Below are 20,054 nucleotides of genomic sequence, written 5' to 3' on the forward strand. Positions count from 1 at the left end.
TGCAAAGAAGAGGGGACAAGCAAGATCATTTGAGATTTCTCAGCAAACTAATACATAAAACGAGAGCAGGCTACATTTTCAAACATCTACATGGACACATAGACACATACATAATGAAAAACTGTTTAAAAGAGATGTATGTTTTTTTTTTAAATTCATACTTACCTAGGTGGATGCAGCCTGATCCGGTTGGATGCTGCATCTGTCCCTTGACACCTCTAACACTGAGAACCGAGAAATTTAACACTGCCAATCGCTCGGTTCTCACAGCTCTGTGAGCAGAGAGCTGCTGACTGTCAATCACTGGAACGCTAGGCTGTGCTCCCGATCCCAACTATGGTTGTGATGACACCCGAGCCTGGACTGACTGTGACGTCAGCAGAGAGCGAACTTCAAAATGAACTGCACTCTTGTGATACACAGGAGTAATACAGCCAAATGAGCGTTGGCTGTACTTCTCCTTCAATATTGGTAGCGGTCATCGAGTGCACTCGATTAGAAAGTGATATCTTTGTTTAGCTTCCGATCTGATTTACCAAAGTAAGATAAATAACAAACTAGTACTGTACTATACTTTTCTTTTTTTTCCACAATAAACGTTTATTGAAACGGTTGAATACATACATGGTATAGTATGAAGTAATCAAAAGATATTAAAGTATGTACTATACTAATAACTGACAAACCATCCCAAATTCTTCATAGTATATGAGTACATGGTATAGTATGAAGTAATCAAAAGAAATTAATGTATGTACTATATTAATAACTGACAAACCATCCCAAATTCTTCATATTTCCTCAGCCCAAACTTGAAAAAGGCAGACCCCACGGTAATGTGTCACATTGGAACACAACTTAATCAAAGGTGAAATGGGGGGATTGAGGGGGATTGCCCTTTCATATTGTCCTGTATTAGCAAAGCAACCATGTATTTTTAATGCAGTCACTGCTTTAACATCTAGCCAGTTCAGGCTGATCTTTCTAAAAAAAATATGTAATGTTCCTTAACTTAATCTAGTGATTTTTTTTTCTCCTGCTCCACAATTGTTCACAGGTATTTTGTGAAATATTTTATTTACTGTATATATTGAATATATACTGATTGAACAGAACTAGAATAAACAGTAGCACTGAGAAACAATATTGCAGTAGGATATAAATCATGATAGGTTTTTGTTCCTACTATAGACACCTTTATTTTCTCAAATCCCTTATTTTCTGCTTCCTAGCTGAATGTGAAGTCTAGTGTACAAACAAAATGCAGCCTTTCATTTATAAAAGTCAGACCATTTTAATATGTAAAGCTTTATAGCCTGAACCTAGTCTCTAAAATATTTACACATAACTTGGTCTAAAATATTTGCTTGCACAAAAAAGTAAAACATCCACCTGGCTAAATCTGTATGCTTTTTTTTTTACTTCTAGATATAAGTTAGGAATAATTACTTATGCATAGGATTTACTGTATTTTTTTCTGTTTCTGTTTTCTATTTAAAGCAACTTTGTCCATAAAAATGTTTCTTGAGTATTTAAATAAAGGGAAAATAAAGTTCCATAAAGGGAACTTGTAACAGGCATCACTAAATGGGGGACCGTGGTCCAAATGCGGACCGTGCCGCTCTTCCATCCAGGCCTGCAGTCATGCCATTTAGGAGCCGCCAGTCTCCGTCACTGCCCCCCTTCACATCTTTCCTCCCCCCCCACACACAGCCAGAGTAGTTTCCTCTGCCCCCCTTCACTCTCCTACCTTAGACAGAGCTCTCTGCAGGAGGCAGAGCATTTGTGGACCGAGTGTGGGAGGCTTAGTACAGCATTGAACAGAGTGCAAGAGCAAGAGGTGCCGGGGTTAACTTTTCAAGTTAACCAGCAGGTGATTGGCTGCAAGTTAGTCCTAGCAGCCAATCACCTGCTGAATAATACAGAAATTCTCTGCATCCTGCTCCCTGCTCTGTCTAAGGTAGAAGAGTGAAGGGGGCAGAAGACACGACTCTTGCTGTGTGTGGGGGGAATGATGTGAAGGGGGGCAGTGCTGCTGAGGGGGGGAGTGAACAGGGGCAGTGCTGGGGGGGATGTGAAGAGGGGCATTGCTGGGGAGTGGGGGGGAGATGCAAAAGGAGGGCAATGTGCTCGGACGGGAAGTGCTGGAGGGGTAAAATGTGAAGAGGGGCAGTGCTGTAAAGGGAAGGAGCAGTGCTGTGGGGGTGGGGGGGGGGGGTGATGTAAAGGAGGACAGTGCTGGGGGGGGTTAATATGAGGAGGGCAGAGCATACTATTGAGGGTTTTGATGATGTGAGAGGTGGGCTGTGCTGTGAGGGAAGATGTAAAGGGGGGCAGTGCTGTGGGGGGGATGTGAAGAAGGGGCAGTTCTGCTGGGGGGAATGTGAAGGGGCAAAGGACTGTACTGTTAGCGGGGATGATATGATGGGAGCAAAGTTCTGTTAAGGGATGATGTGAATTTGGGCAGAGGGACAGTACTGTGGGGGAGGGATGTGAAGGGGCAGAGTACAGTACTGTGCGGTGGGGGTGATGATTTGAAGGGGGGGTTGAGGACTGCTGTGAATAAGGGGTGTGTGTGATGTGAAGGGGGTTCAGTACACTATTGTAAAGGGTGGGGGTGACATGCAGGGGGCCTACGAACACTATTGTGAAAGGGAAACTATTGTGAATTGGGGAACTGTGATGTGGGGGGGGGGGGGGACTGAGGACACTGAATTAAAGGATTGTCATAGAAAAAAGGGCTGGAAAAAAATTTGGTTCTTACCTCTGCTGGAAGAAAATTTTACTGGTTGAACCTTTATGAATTTTAATTCAATACCCCTGTTGTAAGGTAATACACATGATGGCTATTGGTAAAGTGTTTTTTGAAAGTGTCTGCATTAATGTGCATTTTTACTAGTAAATCATGACCCAGAACAAAGATCTACATATGTGACATGATTGCTTCAGGTCAGTGACTCAGCCAGTAGTAGGAAGGACACATTTACTTTTTAAAACCAGTGCCAACTTTTGCAGTTCTATGATTACAGATTCCTTTTTTTTAAAGAATATTGGTGGAAATGTGTTCTTGCTATGGCTTTTTGTTCTTTTCTGCTACTTAACATACCTTACTTAAACTAAAGGAAAGCCATGCCCTGAACACAAGACTGAGTCAAATGCTTTCATTACTTTTTCTGACCTTACCACAGTCATTTGCCATCCCTTCTTGCTTAGAGGGTTCTTTCCAAGACATGATAATCTGTTGGGCTACAGAATCACCTGCAGACCCACTCAATATCTTGGCAGTGCTCTCATCAAACTGCAAATTTTTTTCTTGAGTTGACATTCTTGTATAATTTGTTCCTTTCGGATCCTCTTTAATCAATTGTTGCACCCGATTAGGCAAATCCACATCCAGTGATTTTCTCTGTGACTGTACTTCTTTATTATGGGTCTGGCTGCTTGGATCCACCCAGTGTGCCATGTCTTCACTCTCAGATGGAAAATTAAATACTCTTGAGTAGACAGAGTTATGCAAGGACCTGGAGAAGACTGAGGAAAGTAACAATATATTGAGATAGAATATTTTTTCCCCCCTCAGATCACATGTCCATTTATACCAGATTATGCATATAACACGGGTGTAGTACATATATTTAATTTAGGATGAAATTGCCGTTTTTGTTAAGAAAAATGTAATCCCTTACATGCTGATCATATTTATTACCAGAATGTTGATACATTTTATTGCAAAATCATACTTTTCTCCCTTTGGAATATACTGTGTTACCCTAAGATCTTTTCTTAAACTCCCTAAAAAGTCCTATTGCAGGTGATGCGTGTGTGCAAGCTAGGATTTGCATTGAGCAAATCACACAAGAAGCAGATATGCTTTTTCTGTACTATAAGGAAGAGGCATTGACATGGAATTCTAATTATATTATATTGCAAAATGGCTTGTATAGTGTGTTAATATGTGTAATATATATATATATACATACTGTATGTATATATATATATATATATACTGTAATAGAGATATATATATACCGTAATATATATATATATATATATACATATATATACAGTGCATTGGCGAAAGTATTCGGCCCCCTTGAACTTTTCGACCTTTTGCCACATTTCAGGCTTCAAACATAAAGATATAAAACTGTAATTTTTTTTTGAAGAATCAACAACAAGTGGGACACAATCATGAAGTGGAATGAAATTTATTGGATATTTCAAACTTTTTTAACAAATATAAAACTGAAAAATTGGGCGTGCAAAACTATTCAGCCCCCTTAAGTTAATACTTTGTAGCGCCACCTTTTGCTGCGATTACAGCTGTAAGTCGCTTGGGGTATGTCTCCATCAGTTTTGCACATCGAGAGACTGAAATTTTTGCACATTCCTCCTTGCAAAACAGCTCAAGCTCAGTGAGGTTGGATGGAGAGCGTTTGTGAACAACAGTTTTCAGTTCTTTCCACAGAGTCTCGATTGGATTCAGGTCTGGACTTTGACTTGGCCATTCTAACACCTGGATATTTTATTTGTGAACCATTCCATTGTAGATTTTGCTTTATGTTTTGGATCATTGTCTTGTTGGAAGACAAATCTCCGTCCCAGTCTCAGGTCTTTTGCAGACTCCATCAGGTTTTCTTCCAGAATGGTCCTGTATTTGCCTCCATCCATCTTCCCATCAATTTAAACCATCTTCCCTGTCTTTGCTGAAGAAAAGCAGGCCCAAACCATGATGCTACCACCACCATGTTTGACAGTGGGGATGAGCTGTGTTGCTTTTACGCCAAACATAACGTTTTTGCCAAAAAGTTCGATTTTGGTTTCATCTGACCAGAGCACCTTCTTCCACATGTTTGGTGTGTCTCCCAGGTGGCTTGTGGCAAACTTTAAACGACACTTTTTATGGATATCTTTAAGAAATGGCTTTCTTCTTGCCACTCTTCCATAAAGGCCAGATTTGTGCAGTATACGACTGATTGTTGTCCTATGGACAGAGTCTCCCACCTCAGCTGTAGATCTCTGCAGTTCATCCAGAGTGATCATGGCCCTCTTGGCTGCATCTCTGATCAGTCTTCTCCTTGTATGAGCTGAAAAGCTTGTATCCAAATATGGCTTTAAACTTCTCCAAAACAGTATCTCGGACCTGCCTGGTGTGTTCCTTGTTCTTCATGATGCTCTCTGCACTTTAAACGGACCTCTGAGACTATCACAGTGCAGGTGCATTTATACGGAGACTTGATTACACACAGGTGGATTCTATTTATCATCATTAGTCATTTAGGTCAACATTGGATCATTCAGAGATCCTCACTGAACTTCTGGAGAGAGTTTGCTGCACTGAAAGTAAAGGGGCTGAATAATTTTTCACGCCTAATTTTTCAGTTTTTTATTTGTTAACAAAGTTTGAAATATCCAATAACAGTTCTATATCTTTATCTTTGAAGCCTGAAATGTGGCAAAAGGTCGAAAAGTTCAAGGGGGCCGAATACTTTTGCAATGCACTATATATATATATATATATATATATATATAGGCAGTTGCATCGATGGGTCAGTTAGAAGAAATAGACAGGGGACCAGGACCAGGTCATAAGTAAAGAACAATACAGAATTACAAGGAAACAGTTGTGAAAATATAAATGGGATCTCCACTGCTGATTTGCTCAAACTCTTAAGCAAATTTAGCAGCAAGGGAAGTTACAGCCAGCCAGACCCAGAAGGGTGGCGACTAGTGATGTAGAGGAAACAACCGCTCCCTTGCCCCCTCCACGACAGAAAGACAGCTCATATGGGGAGGCACAAGCACTTTAGATGAACATATCAGGACACATACACCCTTTAAGAAAGAGAAGGGGTGGGGGGTGCCAGAGCCTATATATGACTTGTAGGTGGATCGCCTGCACCACTGATGCAAATTTGTGTAATGAAGCCAGGGGATCAATGCCCATATGCATCAGTGGCTATTTGCTGGCAGGGACAGTCACATCCACAAAGAGTAACAACCCTTTTAGACACAGGAGCAGAGGTTTCTTTGTTTCATGCTAACCATAAACCTAAGAACATGGACACTACATGGGTAACTGTGGAAGGTTTGGGAGGGCAGACTACATGGGCTGCTAAGGTTCACTGCACATTACAGATCTGCAAATGCCCCATTTTTAATGCCAGCATTCTTGTCCCTGAAGTACCTGACAACATACTAGGAATTAATATTTTACTGGGCCAGACTATGCATACCATGACTGAGATGTATGTGTTTGGTACTTCAGTCTAGTCTTTTACTGTGTCTGCAGTCAAACCCATTGTGAGGGGTCATGCCAAATGGACACCATTGCACGTTCCACCCCCTGAGCACCCGATCACCCTGTGAATTTTAAACAATATTTCATTCCAGGGGGACACAAGGAAATTACAGAGACTATCCAAGATTTGTTGGAAGCTGGGGTGTTCATTTTGTTCTCCCATATTTCCAGTAACGAAAGCTAATGGGTGCTACAGACTGACCATTGATTATCGAGGATTAAACAAAGTGACCCATCCCCTGGCTGCTGCTGTTCCAGATATGGTGACACTATAATGCTCAAACAGCTAGGGAGTGGCATGCTGTCCTAGATTTAGCAAATATTTTTTTCTATAGCAACTGATGACAAATTTCAGGATCAATTTGCTTTCCAGTGGGATGGGAGGCAATATACCCCCACTGTTTTATCCCAGGGCTATTTGCATAGACCCACAGTCTGTCATGGACTTGTTGCTAGAGACTTGGAAAAGGTTACACAAATTTCCTATAAAATTTATCATTACATTAATGACATCATGCTATCTTGTGCAACTCAAAGTGAAGTCCAAAAGGATTTACACACTGTAATGGACTATATAATAAAAAAAAAGGGGCTGGACCGTCAATCTCTATAAAGTGCAGAACCCAGCTCAATCTGTGAAATTTCTGGAATGATATGGACTGGGCCTAAAAAGACAATTCCAGAGGCTGTATTGGATACAATTGCTAATCTCAAAACCTCCACAACCATTAAGAAAGCTTAAAGTCTGCTGGGATTACTGGGGTACTCGAGAGCATTTGTACCTCATTTGGGATTCATTTTGAGGCCCATTTACAGTGTTGCAAGGAAAATCATTTTTTTTAGCTGGGGCCCTGAACAATCAATAATGTGCCCTGGATTTGGCCAAAGAGACTATACAAAGTCACAATTCCCTGGGACCATTGCAGCCTGATAAACCTTTCTATTTAGATTTATCCACTAGCGGTGAGCTTTGAGTTAGACTCGAACATTGGCTGTTCGCATGTTCGTCGAATGATGAACAAATGTGCTTATTCACAGGAAATTCGAGTGCCTGCATCCATAATACACTGTGCGTGCACGTGCAGTGCATGATGTGATTGACCAAAGCATGCCCCGACCTCCATGCTTTGGCCAATCAAATCATCTCTGCCATGATTGGACAAAGGCAGGCTGCTTTTAGCTAATCATGGCTCAGGGGCTAAGTACATGCCCCACATTATATAAAGACTGCTCACACAGCAGCGGCGTGTAGTGTGTGACTGTGCAGGCGAGATAGGAAGTGGTTGAGGCAGGGAGAGGATCTATCGGTCAGTTCAATATAGACCATACTTTGATATGATATCTAACTATATATATATATATATATATATATATATATATATATATATATATATATAGGGCAATTGAGTACCTATCAGTCAGTTCAGTATAGACCATCCTTTGATATCTACATATATATATATATATATATAACGGGCAATTGAGTATCTATTGGTCAGTTCAGTATAGACCATACTTTGATACATATATATATATATATATATATATATATATATATATATATATTACATAGTTACATAGTAGGTGAGGTTGAAAAAAGACATCAGTCCATCCTGTTCAACCTATGATGTGTGTGTGTGTGTTTGCTGTTAACCGTACATTGTATACCCCTGTATGTTGTGGTCTTTAAGGTGTCCATCTAATAGTTTTTTGAAACTATCGATGCTCCCTGCTGATACGACTGCTTGTGGAAGCGAATTCCACATCCTTACTGCTCTGACAGTGAAGAACCCCTTACGTATTTTAAGGTTAAACTATTTTTCCTCTAGTTTTAGTGAGTGGCCACATGTCTTATTGTAGTCCCTTTCTCTAAAATGTTTGTTCCTTATGCTAGGGTCGCCAGTACAGTATTTGTACATATATATATATATATATATATATATAGGGCAACTGAGCATCTATCGGTCAGTTCAGTATAGACCATACTTTGATATATTAAATATATATGCCACTTGAGTATATATTAGGCCATTCAGTATCTATTGGTCGGTTCTGTATAGACCATACCTTGATATGTCTGTAGATATACAGGCCACTTGAGTATATATCAGGCCATTCAGTATATATTGGTTATTTCAGTATAGACCATATATTGATATCTATATATATATATATATATAGGCCACTTGAGTATATTTCAGGCCATTCAGTATCTATCGGTCAGTTCAGTATATATCAGCAGTGCATTATATATATATATTATATATTGATCAACCAGTAATAACCCCCCCCCCCCCCCCCCCCAAAATCCACATCATGTCCGAAAGGCTGACAAGGAGAGGCAGACGCTCACAGGCCAAGAAAAGAGGGCAAGCAGCCTCTGTGTCCACAGTAAAAAGTGGTTGTCACAGACATGGTGCATCCTCTTCAGGCGGGGCACGCCCGTCCTTTTTTTCTGGTGCTGGCTGTGTTATTCAATCACAACATGCAGAAGAGTTGGTGGAGTGAATAACGAAGCCATCCTCTGTCACCCAGGCTCATACTAGTTTGCCTTCCACCGCAGCTACCAAAGCAGCCCATTCCACAGGCTCCTTCTCCACAGCTACTCCTTCTGTCGCCCACCATCATGCACGGAGGAGTCACCTGAACTATTCAATCATAGTGTCAGTGTCATGCTGCTGGAGGATGTGTAGCAATTTGAATGCTGTGATGTTGGTTCCCAGGTTGATGAATGGAATAACGTGAGCCTAGAGAGAGTGGGTGACAATGATGGACATGAAACTATCAGTCATGTTGCCAGAGCCGCAGCATAATGCCAAGTTTGCTCCAGTGATGCGGAGGGAGGGGATGATGAGGTCACTGACTGTACTTGGGTGCCTGACAGGATAGAGAAGGAAAGTGAGGGGGAGGAGGAGGAGGCACAACTCCAATGAGGCAGGATGTTTTCCAGGGGCTGCCATAGGACTAGCCAACCTATTGCATCACACCACAGAGCTCCAGAGGTGCAGGGTGCTGCAAACTCCCCACGGACTTCCAAAAGTTCATTAGTGTGTACTTTTTTCAACACGTGCAGTAGACCGCAGCATTTCTGTTTGCAATATCTGTCTGAAGCGGATCAAGCGTGGCCAGAACACCAGCCGCTTGGGTGCCACATGCTTGACAAGACATATGATGACCTGCCATGCAGTCCATTGGCAATAGCACCTGAAAGAGCCACAAGATAAAACCAAGCATACTTCACCTTGCTCCTCATCTGGGATCTCTAACCCTACTATACCGCATGTCTTCTCAAAAACCTGCATTGAGAGGGATGATGGTATAGCAATGAGTGCCACAGATACTTGCATCCAATCTGTTAGCAGTATACCATTGTTGATTTGAGCAGCAGGCAAATTTCACTACCCCAGTTGCTGAACCATAGAAAGAAATACTGTCCCAGCCATCCACATGCTCAGTGTCTTAATGCTAGCTTGGCCAAACTGCTAGCACTACAATTGCTGCCTTTTCATCTGGTAGACTCCGTTTCACGAATTAGTGGAATGTGCTGTACCATAGTGGCAGGTTCCAAAAACACATTTCTTTACACTTAAGGCCATTTCGGCTCTCTACCAACATGTGGAAGGTAGTGTTTTGGCCTCATTGGACAGAGCAGTCAGCAGGAAGGTTCACGTTACTGCTGACTCTAGGTCCAGCAGGCATGGACAGGGACGTTACATTTCCTTCACGGTGCACTGGGTAACTCTACTTGCAGCTGGGAAGGATGCAGGACAGGGTTCAGTGCTGCAGCTTGTTCTGCCACCACGCCTCCAAAAAGCTGGTGCTGGTTTTGCCACATATGGCTACTCCACCTCCTCCTCCACTTCTTCATCCTCTATGTCCTCTTCTGCTGAATTGTCCTCTGAAGCAGCAGTGCTTCCTAAGCGTTCAAGGGTCTACGCAAGCAGTCAGACTAAAAGATGCCATGCAGTGCTTCAGTTTGTCTGTCTAGGGGATAGGAGTCACACCAGGGCAGAGATTCTGTCAGCTCTGCAAGGGCAGGCTCAGAGATGGTTGACCCCACGACAGCTTGAGCCAGGAATGGTTGTATGCGACAATGGCACCAACCTTCACTCCGCCCTCTGACAAGGACACTTGACACATGTTCCATGCCTGGCACATGTCCTGAATCTGGTGGTGCAGCATTTCTTGAACAGATACCCGGGCTTACAAGATCTCCTGAGGCACACCAGAAAGGTCTGTGGCCATTTGCGGTGTTCATACAATGCCAGTTCTCGGTTATCTGACATTCAACAGGAATTCAACCTGTCCACGCACCGCCTCATTTGTGACATGCCCACCAGGTGGAACTCAACATTGCCAATGCTGCAGCGGCTGCACACGCAGCAGAGGTTCATTGATGAGTACCTGTGTGAGTATGGCACAAGGACAGGCTCAGGGGAGCTTGGCTTTTTTTCACCACTCCAGTGGCTTTTGATAAAGGATGCATGCAACGTGCTGTCACCATTTGAGGAAGTAACAAGGATGGTGAACCGGGACGATGCATGCATCAGTGACATTATCCCTCTAGTCTACCTGCTGGAGCACACGCTTCATGGAATCATGGACAGGGCACTTGAGGCAGAACAGCGGGAGGAAGAGGAGGACTTCCTTTCCTCACAAGGCACCCTTTATGCAGATATCATTCCTTCTGGAACACAAAACAAACAGGAGGAAGAGGAGGAGGAGGAGGATTGTGGCAGCATGGATGTAGAGGATAGCACACAGCAGCCTCCAAGGCATGGTTTTCATTCCCAAAAAACCCCAGGAGTTGTACGTGGTTGGGGAGAGGTTGCTCCTGACAATGTCATCCTTAGTGATCCAGAGGTCTCAGAAGCTCATGCCTCCTCAAACTTACGTTGCATGGGCTCACTGATTCTGCAAAGCCTGCGAAAGGACCAGAGGATTCGTGCTATCAAGGAGAGGGATAATTACTGGTTGGCAACCTTTCTTGATCCACGTTACAAGGGTAAAGTTGCAGAGCTCATCCTGCCTTTGCAGAGGGAGCAGAGGAAGAAACATCTTGAGGAGGCCTTGAAGAAAAATTTGTGTGACACCTTTCCAGACACTGAGAGGTTAAGATTCTCTGGACGTGTTTCAGAGGCATTGTTCAGCTAAAGAAGGAGTGGTGGAGAAGGCAACCGGCTGACCGATGCCTTTAAACAGTTCTTTATTCCTCAGCAGCACCCAGGGCTGTTAGGTTTAAGCAACCATCGGCAGCTTCTCTATCATATGGTGCATGATTATCTAGGGGCAAGAGCAGGCTTGAAGACCTTTCCAACTGAGCATCCACTGGGTTACTAGGTCTTGAGCATGGACCACTGGCCAGAACTTGCTCAATATGCAATGGAGTTACTGGCCTGTCCTGCTTCCAGCGTGCTTTCCGAACAGACATTCAGTGCTGCTGGAGGTTTTGTGACAGACAAAAGAGTGCGTCTATCCACAGACTCTGTTGACCAGCTGACTTATCAAAATGAATCAGTCCTGGAACAGCAGCACCTGATGTTACTGATTGAATTTGATAGGGGTCTGCCATCCCTTGAAAACTGCATATGCCGCCTATCCTATTCCTCAACCTTGATTCTGCTAACTTCAAACAATATTTTTGGTTTAGGTCGCCACCAACACCAAAGGCCTAATTTTTCTGCACTTTTATGACAGGTGCATACAATTTAAATTTCGTATGTAATTTATAACAGCAAGCCCTGTCCCTGTGCCTTCTGCCCAGCAAGAGTAACTGTGAGGGGTTACGGTGTTAAGGCACCACCAACACCAAAGGCCCACTTTTTTGCACCTGTATGACAAGTACATGCAATTTCAAATTTGTATGGAATTCTTACCAGCAGGTCCTGTTCCTGGCCCTAGCAAGAGTAACTGTGAGGGGTTACGGTGTTCAGGCACCACCAACACCAAAAGCCCAAATTTTCTGCACCTGTATGACAAGTTCAAGCGATTTCAATTTTGTATCTAATTTCTAATGGCAGGGCCTGTCTCTGTGCCCAGCAAGAGTAACTGTGAGGGGTTAGGGTATTCATGTACCACCAACCACCAAGGCCCAATTTTTCTGCACCTGTATGACAAGTTCATGCGATTTCAATTTCGTATCTAATTTTTAACGGCAGGGCCTGTCCCTGTGCCCAGCAAACGTAACTGTGAGGGGTTACGTTGTTCAGGCTCCACCAACACCCAAGGCCCAATTTTTCTGCACCTCTATAACAAGTACATGCAATTTCAAATTCGTATGGAATTCTTCCAGCAGGTCCTGTTCCTGCGCCAGGAAGAGTAACTGCGAGGGGTTGCGGTGTTCAGGCACCACCAACACCCAAGTCCCAATTTTTCTGCACCTCCATGACAAGTACATGCAATTTCAAATTTGTATGGAACTTTTACCAGCAGGGCCCATTCCTGCACCCAGCAAGAGTAACTGCGAGGGGTTGCGGTGTTCAGGCACCACCAACAACCAAGGCCCAATTTTACTGCACCTGTATGACAAGTACATGCGATTTCAAATTTGTATGGAATTTTTACCAGCAGGGCCAGTTCCTGCACCCAACAAGAGTAACTGAGGGGTTACGGTGTTCAGGCACCACCAACAGCAAAAGCCCAATTTTTCTGCACCTGTATGACAAGTACATGCGATTTGAAATTTTGTATGTATATTTGTATATGACATTTTTTCCTTTAGAAATGTCAGTATTGCTGCAGTAGGCTACATACATCGTACAGATGCGCTACTTAACAGGCACATTAAGGGGCACCCCCTGGGCATGATATTTAAAGGAATTTTTCATTTTTATAGTTTCACTTTAAGCCTCATTAAAATCAGTAAGTCACTGCTCCTTTAAAGCCGATCGTTTTTAAAAAAATATTTTGCATTGGTACATGTTCCCCAGGTCAGTCCCCAGACCCCCGTACACTTTTTTTGGGCAATAACTTGCATTTAAGCCTTTAAAATTAGTACTTTTGATTTTTGACATTCGAGTCCCATAGACTTCATTGCAACTTTTCCTCTGTTCGCGGTGTTCTAGTGAGAACCGAACAAGGGGGTGTTCGGCTCATCACTACTCACATTAGAGATCTGGAGGAGCAAATTGCAACACTGGGCAGAACTGACAACCTTGAAAGGGGTCCTCTGCTCGCTGAGCAGGTGGCTAGTGGGGTTAATGGGGGGGTGGAGAGGTAAGTCATGTTTATCAGGTAGGAAGATGGATTAATACAGTCAGAGGGAGTGGTAGGGGGCTCACATAAAATTAAGGCCAGCCCTGGGTATGAGTACCCTAACAGATTTGCCATGTTGGGTCAAGATGTGGGGGTGGCAAGCTCAGAGGTGGCAGCCCTAGATGTCACTGCTATCCCCAACAGCCAGGAGAGCAATCCGTCTAGTAGAGGTGGTGAGGGGACTTTAGGTAGGCCTAGACAGTTGGTGGTAATTGACGATTCTATAATCAGAAGGACTGATAATTTGTCGCCAGGATCACCTCAACGGAATGGTTTTCGGTCCCCCTGATGCTAGGGTTTGGCATGTGGTGGACTGGGTTGATAAATTACTGGGAGAGGCTGGGCATGACTCAGCTGTCTTGGTCCACATTGGAACCAATGACAGAATATATGGAAGGTGAAGGCTCCTTAACCACTTAAGCCCAGGAAGATCTTACCCCCTTCCTGACCAGGGCCTATTTTGCGATTCGGCACTGCGTGATTTTAACGGACAATTGCGCAGTCGTGCGACGCTGTACCTAAAGGAACTTGACGTCCTTTTTTCCCCACAAACAGAGCTTTCTTTTGGTGGTATTTGATCACCTGTGCGATTTTTTGATCATGCGCTATAAACAAAAAAAGAGCATCAATTTTGCAAAAGTAACAATATTTTTCACATTTTTTATATGAAATTCCCCCAAACAAATGTAAAAATCTAAATTTTTTAACATTTTAGGCCAATGTGTTTTATGCTACCTATGTTTGGTAAAAAAAAATGCAAAAAGCGTATTTTGATTGGTTTGCGCAAAAGTTATTGCGTTTACTAAGGGAAAGATTTTTGTCATTTTTGTTGTTTTTTTTTTTAACGAGTAATGGCGGCGATCTGCGATTTTTTTTGCGGGACTGCAACATTGCGGCAGACAGATCGGACCCTTGACTGACATTTTTGACACTTTTGGGGTTACCAGTGACATTACTACAGTAATCAGTGCTATACATATGCACTGTTACTGTAAAAATGACACTGGCAGGGAAGGACTTTATTTGAGAGGGAGGGGTTAAGTGTGTCCCTAGGGGCATGATTCTTACTGTGACTGGATGTGGCTACTGGTGTAAGATCAACGGTCCTACATAGTAGAACTGTGTGATCTCCATTCTTACACAGGGTAGAATGACATGCCGCCTGCCTTTCTCCCACTGTAACGGACGATCGTGAGTGCCCGGCGGACATCGGGTCCACTGGGCACACACGCGGGGGGTCCGTGAGCAAGCGGGAGCACGCCTCCAATGGCGCGCGCTCGCTCCCTAGAGCCTCACAAGCTAGCGACGTAGACCTACGTCGCTTTGCCTGTGAGGGGCTGACTGCCGATGTAAATCGTCGTTAGGCAGTCGGCAAGTGGTTAAGAGCCAATTTAATGGACTAGGCTGCAAGTTTAAGGGAAGCACCTTCAAGGTGATATTCGTTGAAATATTGCCTGTGCCATACGTAACACAGGAAAGACGGGGGAGATTATAGAGCTAAATACATGGCTAAAGACCTGGTGTAAGAAGGAGGGATTTTGGTTTTTAGAGCAATGGGCTCACCTTTTATTGGGGTGCAACCTATATGCTAAAGATGGTTTGTTAAATGGAAGGGGTCTTTTGTGCTAGGGGAGAGGTTTATGGGAAGACTGGAGGAGTTTTAAACTAGGATTGAGGGGGGGGGGGGGGGTTAATTAGATTTCAATGGGGCAGACAGGTCAGACAGGGGTCAACCCCTATTGGTGGGTGGAATGGGGAAAGATGGGGGGAGAGTTATGGCAGATGATAAGAAGGTTCCCATGTTACAAACAACCATTGGAAATGGTACTATTTGTACCAAAATAAAAAACATGCAAAATAAGTGTGCCAAATGTGACAATGAACTAAAGTGTTTGTTCACCCATGCCAGAAGTCTGCCAAGCAAGATACTGTAGGTGAGTTGGAAGCTCTGGTGCATGGGGAGAACTATGATTTAATTGGTATTGCTGAATCTTGCCTTATTCTTCACATGACTGGGCTATTAATATTCCTGCCTATGCGCTCTTTCGGAAAGACTGGGTAAAACGGAGGGGTGGTGGTGTCTGTCTCTATGTGAGAAGGGATCTCAAATGAGTGTGAAAGAGGACCTAGTTGATGGAGAGTGCGATGAGTTTGAAGCAGTTTGGGGTGGAAATGTACATGGGTGTGCGTAATACAAAGATTATCATTGGAGTTTGTTATAGACCTCCCAGTATTAATGAGGAAGTGGAGACTTAGCTCTTGGTACATATTGAAAGGGCTGCAAGGGCTGGGACAGTGATAATAATGGGGGATTTTAACTACCCAGACATTGACTGGAGTAATGGAACTGCTGGAACAGTTAAAGGGCAAACATTTATAAACCTATTACAAGACAATTTTATGGTACAGCTTATTGAGACCCCCACTAGAAATGATGCTCTGTTGGACCTGGTAATCTCAATCCATGCAGAGCCTTTTACTAATGTTCATATAAAAGAACATCTGAGTAGCAGTGACCATAATATCATTTCATTTAATGTTAGCTGTAAGCAAAAAAACACACAGGAAATATAAAAACACTTTTACCAAGGATGAGGGCTGCTCTCCAGGACTTAGATAGGGAGGGAATTTTGGCATCGATGAGCACAGAACAGAAATGGTAAATTTTCAAAAAGACTATATGCAAACTCATTGCAAAGTATATTCCCATGGGCAATAAGTTTAAAAGGCTAAAAATAAAATCTATGTGGCTCACGGCCAAAGTTAAAGAAGCTATAAATAATATGAAAATAGCTTTTAAAAAATATAAAAATGAAGGAACACTATCATTGTTTAATTGTTACAAAGAATATAACAGAATATGTAAAAAAGAAAACAAGGATGCAAAAATTCAAAATGAACGACAGATTGCAAAAGATAGTAGGACAAACCCCCAAAAATGCAGGTCTGAGCATGTAGGCCCTTTACAAAATAATCAGGAGTGGGTGACTGGGAACAAAGAGAAGGCAAATGTATTAAATACTTTCTTCAGCTCTTTGTATACAAAGGAGCATGGGGGAGCTCATGACCATAATGAGGATGGTATTGACACAGCCCCAAATGATCCACAATGACTCAAATGCGATATGGTCCAGAAATATTTAGACAGAATAAGGGTGGATAAGGTGCCTGATCCAGATGGCAGGCACCCATGCCTCATAAAAGAATTGAGCGCTGTAATTTCAAAGCCTTTGTTTCTAATTTTTAGGGACTCCTTAAGGAATGGAATAGTACCACTGGATTGGCATAGGGGCAATGTGGTGCCTATATTTAAAAAGGGATCAGTCTTTGCCAAGTAACTATAGACCTGTTAGTTTAGCTTCTATAGTCAGGAAGATACTGGAGAGTTTAATAAAAGACCACGTAGATGAGTTCTTGCTGGAAAATAAGATTTTAAGCAACAGACAGCATGGATAAATGAAAGACAGAAGTTGTCAAACAAACCATATTTCTTTTTATGAGGAGGTAAGTAAAACTTTGGACAGAGCGGTGGCTGTGGATGTAGTATACTTGGATTTTACAAATGCGTTTGACACAGTTCCCTACACATGGCTAATGTGTAAGGTAAACTCTACAGGCTTGGAAAGATCAGTTTGTAAATGGATAGAAAATTGGCTAAAGGATAGAATTCAGAGAGTAGTGGTTAATGATTCTTACTCTGAATGGTCTAAGATTATCAGTGGTGTACCCCAAGGTTCAGTGTTGGGAACCTTACTTTTTAATATCTTTATAAATGATATAGTGTCTGGGATTAAAAGTACCATTTCAGTCTTAGCAGATGACACCAAGCTTTGCAGTGGAATAATTCCTTTACAGGATATTTCCAACTTACAAGTTGACCTTAACCTCCCTGGCGGTGTGATTATGTCCGAATTTTTGTGCTAAAAGCGGTACATTGTTTTGCATGGAAATATGTTGTTTTATATTTTAGGCCTGTAATTCTTAGGAATAACTCACTTAAATCTGTCCAAACAAGAGTCTAGTAGACATCCTGGTGATGATAAAGTTTGAAACACGAAATCATAAATTATAATACAATAATAAATTTAATCAAATTCTTCATTATTTTCGAAGTGAAAATATTTCATTATGAGGGAGAATCTGTACTCTGAAATGACCGTGCCAAAGAATGGAGAGGCAAGTAATGTATTAGTTGTCCAATACCACTTCTCCAGGGGTTTCCCCACCACTCCCTGAAGAATTATTAGGCCCAGAAATTTCCAAATGTCATCTTTGGTCACTGGTTCCCACTTTCTGCATCTTGCAAACTTCCGATGCGTAGCCAATTGTTACTCTTTGTACTGGTTAGTCTCGGTAACTATTTTTTCAATATCCTCATCGGTCAGAAATAATTGTAGGTGTGCCAAGGGGTTGTCATGGTCAACATCAACTTTCATACCAGGTGCTCCAGTAAATGTGAATCTTGGGGGCGCTGCCTGATCCGTACCACAGTCAATAGAGCACCGAATCATCGCTATTGTCACTTTTAGTACCTGATGACGAATTTTCCCACGAATCGTTATTGCTCAGTTCTTCAAATAATTCCGATACACCGTCGCTGTTTTCCACTTCATCCAAAAGCGCTTTTGCGGTAAAAGACCGCTTTTTGGACGCCATGGACGTTATCAATTTTCCAGGCACAAAGTACCGCAAAAAGTACAGGCAGGGCACTGGAAAAGCCTCTAGGTGAAATGGCATGATACAATGTTATAATACTAACAGATTACACTGTATCATGTAATCGGTTTTACAACCCTGCGACGCAGCACTCGCAGGGAAGGGAACCAGAAGAAGGTGCCGGCATCGGCTAAGCACACAGCGAAAGGACAGCGGGAGGAAGGCTGGGGAGGACGGCGGGGGATTGCCAGGAAGGTGAGTATCATTCTGGGGTAATCCCGAGTGTGGCTCGGGGTTACCGCTTTTGGTATTGAAAATAAACCCCGAGTCACACATGGGAATACCGCTAGGAAGGTTAAAGCATGAGCATCCAAAGACATTTTTAACTAATTTCATGCTCCTAACTTTTGGGAACAGTTTGGGGTTGGCCCTTCCTGTTCCAGCATGACTGTGCACCAGTGCACAAAGCAAGGTCCATAAAGACATGGATAAGCGAGTTTGGGGTGGAAGAATTTGACTGGCCTGCACAAAGTTCTGACGTCAACCTGATAGAACACCTTTGGGATGAATTAGAGTGGAGACTGCGATCCAGGCTTTCTTGTCCAACATCAGTGCCTGACCTCACATGTGCTTCTGGAAGAATGGTCAAACATTACCATAAACACACTCCTGAACCTTCCCAGAAGAGATGAAGCTGTTATAGCTGCAAAGGGTGGGCCAACTCAATATTTAACCCTACGGACTAAGACTAGGATGCCAGTTCATGTGCGTGTAAAGGCAGGTGTCCAAATACATTTTGTAACATAGTGTACGTTTATATACTCTGTATAAACAAAGTAAAAACCAATTATTTACAATTTGACAATTTGCTGGATCTCTTGACCGCATTGCTGATTTTCTGGGTAATTGGTAATATTTCAAATATTGAATGTGTTCAGCTGTAAAGAAGTGGTCAGTATTTTACTGTATATATGTCTTCATTTATGGCCAGCCTTAGTAAGGGAACAAACAAAATGTTCTTCCATATATGGCTAATTGATCAGATATTGAAAATGTCATGTAACAACTGACAATATGTTATGTTCAATGTGGGAATGTTGAAAGAACGGTTCATGAGAAAATCCATGAAATAAATCATTCAGGGCCCATTCACACCACCCGCTGCATTACAACGCAGTAGCTGGCGTGCATTGCCGTGCAGGCAGTGCACTGATCCTGGTACACCGCACTGTTCACTTTTTTTGTTAGCAAACTTTACCGAAATGTCACTTCTTTAGGTATATAAATAGTAAGAAAGCGAAGGCCAGAACACATTGGCCCCATAAAAGATGACAAAGGTAATCTGGCCACAGAGGACAGAGAAAAGGCAAAAGTGTTAAATAATTTCTTCTCTTCAGTCTTCACAAAAGAATTGGGGGGCTACACTAACTCAGCTTGTAATGCTAAATTAAATAATACACCCCAGGAAGTACCCCCATGGTTAACAGAAGATAGACTTAGAACTAAACTAGAGAAACTTAACATAAATAAATCACTGGGACTGGATGGCTTGCACCCAAGGGTTCTTAAAGAGCTCAACCAGGTGATTGCCAGACCATTATTCTTGCTCTTTAACTACTTGCCGACCGCTTAACGAGGATTTACTGCGGCAGTCTGCTGCTGCTGGGCAAAGCGACGTAGACCTACGTCGCTCGCCCACGAGCCCGTAGGGGGCATGCGCGCGCCGCCGGCAGCGCGCTCCTGCCCCCGCTTGTTCCCAGGTGACCTAGCGCGAGTGACCGGCGGCTCCAATATCCGCCGGCCACTCGCGATCTCCCGCAGGAGAGGGAGAAAGACAGACAGC

The 20,054-nt window shown here is 42.9% G+C and overlaps 2 protein-coding genes across 2 annotated transcripts in view; both read right to left on the bottom strand.

Annotated features, from left to right (window-relative positions):
* LOC309544955 (uncharacterized protein) overlaps positions 1 to 20,054 on the bottom strand; it is a gene marked incomplete at its 5' end in the record, with an annotated part of 957,880 nt that overhangs the window by 263,021 nt on the left and 674,805 nt on the right. The window lies entirely within an intron of this gene.
* The window catches only part of CREB3L3 (cAMP responsive element binding protein 3 like 3), a 240,740-nt gene continuing 223,729 nt past the window's right edge, over positions 3,044 to 20,054 (bottom strand). Inside the window, exon 9 of the mRNA XM_082273056.1 lies at positions 3,044 to 3,531. Coding sequence (XP_082129182.1) covers positions 3,152 to 3,531 — 380 coding nt within the window. The 3' untranslated portion in view covers positions 3,044 to 3,151. The remainder of the gene's footprint in view (positions 3,532 to 20,054) is intronic.

Source organism: Pelophylax lessonae (genome assembly GCF_965119305.1).
Source record: "Pelophylax lessonae genome assembly, chromosome: 1".
Taxonomy (NCBI): domain Eukaryota; kingdom Metazoa; phylum Chordata; class Amphibia; order Anura; family Ranidae; genus Pelophylax; species Pelophylax lessonae.